Source organism: Palaemon carinicauda, chromosome 4, assembly GCF_036898095.1.
Source record: "Palaemon carinicauda isolate YSFRI2023 chromosome 4, ASM3689809v2, whole genome shotgun sequence".
Taxonomy (NCBI): Eukaryota; Metazoa; Arthropoda; class Malacostraca; order Decapoda; family Palaemonidae; genus Palaemon; species Palaemon carinicauda.
The window spans coordinates 39305931-39314891 of record NC_090728.1 but is presented as its reverse complement, the minus strand read 5'-3'; the positions used below and the strand labels follow the sequence as shown (position 1 = coordinate 39314891).

Genomic DNA, 8961 nt, shown 5'->3' with positions numbered 1-8961 from the left:
ATATTTAATTGATTAGCCTATACTGTATTGCTCCTAGTTTGCTTTTCTAACATGTTTATATTTAATTTGCTATAATTATATGTAATATCACAAATCATATCGTAAAGAAGGTTGAAAAAAGTATTTACGTGAACCGTTTGTTTTATTATTGACATAATTCTGTTTTATGTACTATACATGTATTTAATAACCTTAAGTTGAATTTGTCTATTCTGTCCCCATTCAACTTATCTTGTAATATTCTTTAAAGTTTTGAATAGGCCAGCCCCTCCAAAAAATTAAAATTTTTAATGCATTTAGTATTATTTTACGGTTCTGGCTGGTGAGCCTACTGCCCGACAAAAGGCTGCCAATGATATTCAAATTTTCTTTTGTTGTTACTTGAAGACACTCTCATCTTTTGAAGGATGCGTGTAAAAGCTCGTGTCTTGTGGTGTACAAGGACGAAGGTTAATTTGACCATAAACGCAGAGGACTGACCGTACAGTCTGTCCCTGTCCTGTGAAAAATGCCCCCACACACTATGGACTTGCCTGCTTTGTTCAAACGAATTGGGCACCCAAGAATAGGCCTACATGGTTATGTTTTATGTACTTGTGTGCAAAATTTAGTACATTAGGTGGTATCAAGTGCAATTTGTTAAACTAAATTTGGAAATGCTCAATTTTTTTACTTTTTTACTTTATTTTTTCTTGATATAAATCTATGAAATAATATGAAGGAACGTGATAGGCACTCTCTATCATTATTATAACCTTAAAGAAATGTACCTAGTTCATCAGTAGAAGATGGATGGAGAAGTATTGAACTGAAAGCTCAAGATAGACGACTGGCAAAATCAAACTGAGGCCCATTGCGTCAATAGGCGTATGAGGAGAGGATGAGTGGATAATATATTGTTCTGGTTTATCATTGCAAATTGACTAAACTGTGGAATACTATAGTTTAGATACCATGACCCCAAGGACTCAAACAGGGAAAAGTAGCCTAGTGGGGAAAGGATATAATAAAATGAGAAAGAATTATTGAACAATTAAAGTCCATATATTAAGAAAAAATAAAAGTGATACATTCTATGCTTGTTTGCATGGACAAAGTCATCATCGATAGAGGAGATGGCAAATGATTACTTTAAGTGAAACTAATATACTAAGGACATAGTGTTAAATGTATACATGTCTATTTAAAGAAAATTAATACAATTTGAAAAAAAAAATCTGAATAAATTTCAAAAGTACAGTATCTCTAGAACGTGATGTTTGATTCTGTGGGTCACGTCTTGAGATAGGTTGGATTAAAAGCATTGTTAATTCTACACCTGGATTACTCCTCCAGAGTTTTCTACTATCTCCTCCCGTACGCCACTTGTACAGGATTAGTACCCTCAATCTTTTGACCTTGGGAAAAGAGAATGCATGGTCTAATAATAAAGGGACAAAGTATGGTCGTATAATAATATTGTAATGTCAAAATAGGCAAGTCATCCCATTTGCCATTCTAGTCCGTCCCTACATACGCAAGAGACTGGTGAGGGATACTGCTAATGTCGGTGGGACTTTCCTGTCCGGTTAAACATGGTGAAAGGATGAGAGGACTGATTAATTGTGCCGGGTTTGTCCTGTTTACTCCCACCCATACACATTAAGGATTGACCATTTTATGCCAATCGCGGTTAAATCAGCGCACCAGTTCTCTGCGTGTATGGCCTACTTTAATGTAATGGCTGTTCTTTCCACTCTATGTATCGCGCATACTACACACATATGTTTATTTTTAATGTTATGTTCATCATTATTTTGCTATTTAAATTGGCTGTTAAAGTCTGAATTTTACTAATAATTGATATAATTAGTGCTTTAAATAAACAAAATTGATTTGTTCTGACGTGAATACAAACACTTTTGCTCTTTACACTGGATATTTTTTTGGCGAGTGTTGAAAACTAGCCTAAGGATTATTCAGTGATTCATAATTACCCAATGCTAGTTAGCGATGGTGGGTTAGATCAAATCACACCCCCTCACACACACCTCGTTGAAAAGCCTTCACTTTTTATTTTGGCTCAGCGGTGAATACTGTAGATGGTGTCCCTCTCTCCAGATAAACCTAATAAACTGGCCTTTGACTTGACGTTGTTTCTGCTTGTTCGTACTCGGTTGGAGGGTGAATGAGTAGAACAAATTATCAACTGACCCTCGAAAAACCTGTAGGTGCGGACATTGTTGCTTCCCTTAGCGAAGCAACAGGGCCCCTTCACCAGGGAGGTCTCTCTTGTTGTCGCTTGCAGCAACTCCTTCTTTCCATGGGGCTTTTAAATCTCTCCATTAATGAGTAATTTTTTGAGGCTCTGCAGACAGGAACACAGCTGGAGCTTGCACCTGCCTCCCCAGGGGAAGACTTCGGTCTCCACCCTTAGAGATTCAGAAGGCCATAGGTCCAAGGAACTTTCTGTGGCCCTGCTAGTAGTAGTCTTGGCTTCTCTCATATGCCCTACTTTAGTAGATAGACAAGAGCAGTTGCTGATGAGTACCCCTCGTGGTTTCCCGTCTGGCTATCCTTTCGAGGAGAACCTATAAACTGAACTTGTTACATTTTGAAGCTCGTAGATTACAACGCCCGCCCTCAGTCTGAGACTTCTCAGCAGGCTGAGCGTATGCAAGTTTGCTGCACTGAGCTGATGAACACCCTTCACATTCACGAGTAGGACGCCCCTCTCAGGAGTGGTCCTGCCGAATCTCCAGAGTGGTCCTGACAATTCTTGCAACCCATCGTGCCCCCAGGGCGCAAGGAGTCTCGTTAGTTTATCGCTTCTGAGAGTGCTACAGATAGTGATGCATGCATACTGCTTGCTGTTCTTGCCTCTCACATCTAAGTGTCTTATTGGCAATAACCCTTCGGGTCTATTGCCTACAAAAATTACGCTTGCTCCGTGTCCGTTGGGCACAACATGGCTCATGGAGATTTACGAGGCCAGGCCCTTCGTGACCTACGCCTCAGGGTTCTGTCTCACGAGAAAAAACGTGGTTTTCTATAAGTATAACACAGCCTTTTTTGTCTCCTTCCAAACAAATACTTCCTCTGGTAGGAGGGCATAAGGCAGAGGAGTCAAGCTTTCTGTGGGCTCAAGTACACACTACCTCAGTAGTTCGTACTTCCCATTTACAATTACTGTACTGTATAACTCCAGCCAGCAGTCGCCTCGCAACAGTCTACAGCACTCGCCTCGCAACGGTCTACAACACTCGCCGGTAAAGTTTTACTGTATTACAGATTCTGATTTCGAACAGAAAATATATGTTTTCCTGTAGTAAATAATGTGATTTGACTGAATTTGACCATCATCCGCAAACAAACAGAACAACCGATTTGACCAACTTTAAAATGCCGAACTGGTTGCTGTTATTACGGATGAAATGAAGTGAAAACTGGTTAAATCACGTTCTATTCTACAGGAAAACATATTTTTTTCTGTTAAAATGAATAAATATATTCACTATTGTTATATATGTTGTGTTAAAATGTTTAAATATAATGACTTGTTCAACAGTGTCACTTCACTCACGTATGTACTGAGAAACTTAGAACGATAACATTAGAATAGTTACCAATGATACAGTGTTACCAACGATGGGTGGGATTGCTAACGTTGCCAATGTTACGATAATATTACCATGTGTATTTCAAAGGATTTTCCCATATACCGTTTACACAATATATAAAAAGTACAAAAAGGGTACAGAACCTAACAAACCGACCTAACCTAACCTAGTAGTTCCCAGGTCACAAACCTCACGTATTTACTGAGAACGGTAAAGTTAGCCACGTTACGAGTGATACACAGCGTTACCAACGATACGGTGACATTACTATCCATAGTAATGATAGATATTACCATTCGTATTTTAAATAATTTTTCCATATACACTTTACACAATATATAAAAAAGTACTAAAAGGGTACAGAACCTAACAAACCCACCTAACCTAACCTAGGACTTATCAGGTCACAAACCTCACGTATGTACTACGAAAGATAAGATTAGCAACATTACCAATGGTACACAGTGTTGACAACGTTACAAAGGCATTGCTAACGATAGCAATGCTACGGTAATATTATCATGTGTATTTTAAAGAATTGTTCCATATACACTTTACACAATATATAAAAAGGTACAAAAAGGGTACAGAACCTAACAAACCAACCTAACCTAACCTAGATGTTAACAGGTCACAAACCCAATATAATGACTTTTGTTGAATGACTTACCTTTATGACCCGTACGGCGAAACTTGTGTTGGTTTGGGTATTACAGTAAAATACGTGAATGTCTTTCCTGTAAGATAGGAAGGAACGGCACTTGTGGCACTGTAAACGTTGAGGTATTACATTGTGTGCTTTAAGGAAATTATCAACACTGGATGTCGAATCATAAAAATCACCATGGAATTTAGCAAATGCTTTTAAGTATGGAATACTGCAGCCATTAAAAGTTTCTATAACTTCCTCCATCACAAAATACGAAAAAATAAATATCACTTGAAATGATGGACACCTTACTAGGACAAAGGTTTCCTGGGAAAAGGATTTGGTGGAAGGGGTATGAATAGACCACTTAAAGAGATAAAGGAAGGGGGTAGGGAAACATTAACTGACAACCCCCTTGTGCAAACTTTGAATACGTATGGGTTCGTGATTGGTTAACGGGAAAACAACGGAGTCAAGAGGGTAAACACGAATGAACTGGAATGGGAAACTGGATCAGAGCAACTATTTGTGAAATTTGGGTGTGACAAGGTAATAACAAAAGAAATAAAAGCAATATAGGAAGTTAAAATGGAATGTATGATGAATATTTAATGGGAATATAAAATGAGGTCATTTTATAAGGTATCGGATAAAAAAACTAGTAATTATTGGGTCAAACGTAATATGTAAACGAGGGTATTACATAACTAATCAAGTAATATACTTGAACAGAGCTGGTAGAGAGACGAATAGGTACATTTAACAATTAGAGAAGAAAAAATCCTATTGGTGGAGGAAAAGTCTCTGCGCAGGGAGGCGTGGTTTCTGCGCAGAAGGTCGAAACCTGCTATGTACGAACGAACGAACGGGACCGTCTACAACCGGCAAGTAGAATGAGAAAAATTAAATAAAACCCACTGCTAATGTTAGCATGTTACACTAACATTTGATCTACATCAGACGTTGGCAGCACTGGTTACTGTATTTTTTCATGGCACATAGCCTTTGCAACGGCGCCTCCAAAGTTTATCCAGTTATACTGTTTTGTCTTTTCCTCCGATTATTATACATCCAAGAAGGTATAGAGAAGAAAAGGCTTGTTTTACGGTTAATATCGTTTCCCTAGTAAGTTTTCCCCACCAAAAACCCTGAGTTCCTACTGGGGGTCCCCCATTATCGTAAGATATAGATATATATATATATATATATATATTACTTAAACTATTCATTTGCGACGGGAACGAGTGTCATTTTCGAAGAGAGCGTAATTTTTTTATAAGAAAAACTAATTTTTTTCCTAGGTTACATTGCCCTGTAATACAGTAAAATAATACCCACTCGCCTTGCAACGGTCTAGACCACTCGACTCGCAACGGTCTACAGCACTCTCCTCGCAATAGTCTATAGCACTCCCCTCGCAACGGTCCAGAGCCCTCGACTCGCAACGGTCCAGAGCCCTCGACTCGCAACGGTCCAGAGCCCTCGACTCGCAACGGTCCAGAGCCCTCGACTCGCAACGGTCCAGAGCCCTCGACTCGCAACGGTCCAGAGCCCTCGACTCGCAACGGTCCAGAGCCCTCGACTCGCAACGGTCCAGAGCCCTCGACTCGCAACGGTCCAGAACAGTCGACTCGCGACGGTCCAGAGCACTCCTCGCAGCGGTGTAGAGCACTCGCCTCACGACGGTCTTGAACACTCACCTCACGACGGTCTAGAGCATTCGCTTCGCAACCCAACAGTCTAGAGCACTTGCTTTGCGACCCAACGGTCTAGAGCACTTGCCTCGCGACCCAACGGTCTAGAGCACTCGCCCCGCAACGGTCTAGAGCACTCGCCCCGCAACAGTCTAGAGCACTCTCCCCGCAACGGTCTAGAGCACTCGCCCCGCAACAGTCTAGAGCACTCGCCCCGCAACGGTCTAGAGCACTCGCCCCGCAGCGGTCTAGAGCACTCGCCCCGCAGCGGTCTAGAGCACTCGCCCCGCAGCGGTCTAGAGCACTCGACCCGCAGCGGTCTAGAGCACTCGACCCGCAGCGGTCTAGAGCACTCGACTCGCAGCGGTCTAGAGCCCTCGACTCGCAACGGTCTAGCGGTCTAGAGCCCTCGACTCGCAACGGTCTAGCGGTCTAGAGCCCTCGACTCGCAACGGTCTAGCGGTCTAGAGCCCTCGACTCGCAACGGTCTAGCGGTCTAGAGCCCTCGACTCGCAACGGTCTAGCGGTCTAGAGCCCTCGACTCGCAACGGTCTAGCGGTCTAGAGCCCTCGACTCGCAACGGTCTAGCGGTCTCGACTCGCAACGGTCTAGCGGTCTAGAGCCCTCGACTCGCAACGGTCTAGCGGTCTAGACTCGCAACGGTCTAGCGGTCTAGACTCGCAGCGGTCTAGCGGTCTAGACTCGCAGCGGTCTAGCGGTCTAGACTCGCAGCGGTCTAGCGGTCTAGACTCGCAGCGGTCTAGCGGTCTAGACTCGCAGCGGTCTAGAGCACTCGACTCGCACGGTCTAGAGCACGCGACTCGCAACGGTCTAGAGCACTCGACTCACCAGAGCTATGAATTTGCAAGACCTTACTTACCAACTGCATAGGGGAACCTGACGTATCCTCAACGTTTGCCAGCGCTTGCTAATGCTCGCTTCACTAAATGAGCTTACAAGACTTTTTTATCAACCTCATCTGTGAATGTTTGTTCTTTGCATGTTTGGCAAATAATCCTACCACGCAAACTATTCATTTTCTTAAGAGAAAGCCTACCAGATACTAACCAAAGGTGTGCGGGTAACTCCTCTCTCTGCTGAGGTCTGTACAACTACAGGAGCTTGCTAACTACTACTGCTACTACTAACACTACTAGCAGTCTGTCTTCTCCACCTCTCCTTGTCTCTAACTATTTGTCACTTACTTTGGTATATAATTACCCTCCAAACTAACACCCTCCTAATAAATTATAAATGAATATCATGAGCTACTTTGGGATGCGCATGCACACTCACTCATGTGACCTCTAGACCTCGCCAGGTAGGTAGAATCCTAACTTTGTACAAAGTTTTGTTAGACGAAACCCTTGGGTTATTGACTGCTGACTGCCTGCAGCCACTGTATGCCATTACTATGCCCCCAAAGCTCAATGAGTCTCATTGGACATAATCGTATCCAGCTATTGCCACATAAAGGAATGCTTTCCGATCGCTTTTGCCCGCCGCATCCCACCATGGTTCAGAAAAAATTCTTGGGGAAACATGATCCTTATAGGGTATTATCTCGGACATCTCTTCATAGGTTAGCGAACTCATCGGAACACAAAAGGTATCGGTCTCGGATCCTTTGTAATTTCTGCCTCACTCCAAAGGACAATGGTCTTGTGAGACATAATCCCTCTAGGGTATTCTTTTAAACCTCTATTCCCTATGGGATGGAAACAGCTTATGCTCCTAGCAAATATATACTCACTTACAAATAGCCTTGTCCCACCCAAGGGGAGGGCAAGTCCCTGTTGCCGAAAGAGATCTGATTGCTTTGCTTTGCTCACAAACATTTTCATATTCACAATGCTATAGCTAGTCAAAATCATTTCCTTTTGACTAATGATGTTTCGCATCGTTGCACGTATGCTATTCCCACAAGCTACCACATAGATGCTCTCACATGGAAACGTGTTTAGGAGCTCGGACTCATACACGAATGCCTACCATGAGTCTGGGAAATTACGTTTTGACACTCGCTGGCATATGCATGCCCGCAAGTAGTAACAAGGGCTACTTGCTATCACACAGAACAATTGGAACTTTATTCCAATGCATTCCTTTATCATTCGGGGGTTGTAACCCACCTCCTGTCATGTATCCAGACATTGTAGTCTACCCTCAAGTGGGTGCTCCTATCATCCCAGTCAGGTCCTCCCTGACATCTCCAGATATTTTGTCTTGTGTATCAAAAATACAGACTCAGAACTTTCCCTTAAGCAAGTCTGGTCCCCCTGAGAGGGAATATTCAGAGCTTATTACAGTTTTTTCTGTCTGGAACGGAGATGCAAAACTTCTTCACCATTTATAAGGGATACATGTCATTAGGGAGAAGGTCCCTTTTGTTAACATCTATCAATGTTCTCCTATCAAGTTTAGGACATAATGAACCATTTAAGCCACACCTGAATCTTCATTCTGTCCCCGGGTAAACAGTCACATGATTCCTGCCATAAATCGGAGGAAATTCCCTTCCTGGAGGAGTCCATAGCCAATTTATGCGCACAACTACGTCTGACAAATAGTGTTGAAGATAAGTCTCAATCTTGTCCTTTTGAAGTAGTCTGTTGCGACCGATCATTGATGATCAATTGAATGCAATGCTTGACAGCGCTCTACTGGGAGATTTGCTGTAATGCCTTTAAACTACTAGAGATTACTGTTACTCCATTATTTACCACTCTGTAGTGGGCAGACATGACCAACTCTCATTGTAGCAAAGGCAGTTGGAGGACAGGGTTCACCTTCCCTTTACAGAGACAGTACCTTGTAACTGATCGCATGACTCGACAGTGATTGATATGAATGTTTACTTGTTAAACAACATCTTGGTGCCCCAGGCACTTATTGATCTTTTGCTCAAGAGTCAAATGATCCTTGTTCCTGTCAATGGTCTGATGGAATCTGAAGTAGACTTGTTTTCTTGTGCAGGCGTTGCTGGTACAAATTGTCTCTTCTTTCTTTGAGTCACGAT

General features: G+C 42.5%; 1 protein-coding gene across 1 annotated transcript; it reads left to right on the top strand.

The window, feature by feature from the left end:
• The first annotated feature begins 2954 nt into the window (after positions 1-2954).
• Positions 2955-6346, top strand: LOC137639382 (proteoglycan 4-like). The gene is made up of 4 exons (XM_068371658.1): positions 2955-3081; positions 3548-3562; positions 5678-5909; positions 6022-6346. Exons 1-4 carry the CDS (start codon positions 2955-2957, stop codon positions 6344-6346), a joined length of 699 nt encoding a protein of 232 aa, XP_068227759.1.
• The last annotated feature ends 2615 nt before the right edge of the window (positions 6347-8961 follow it).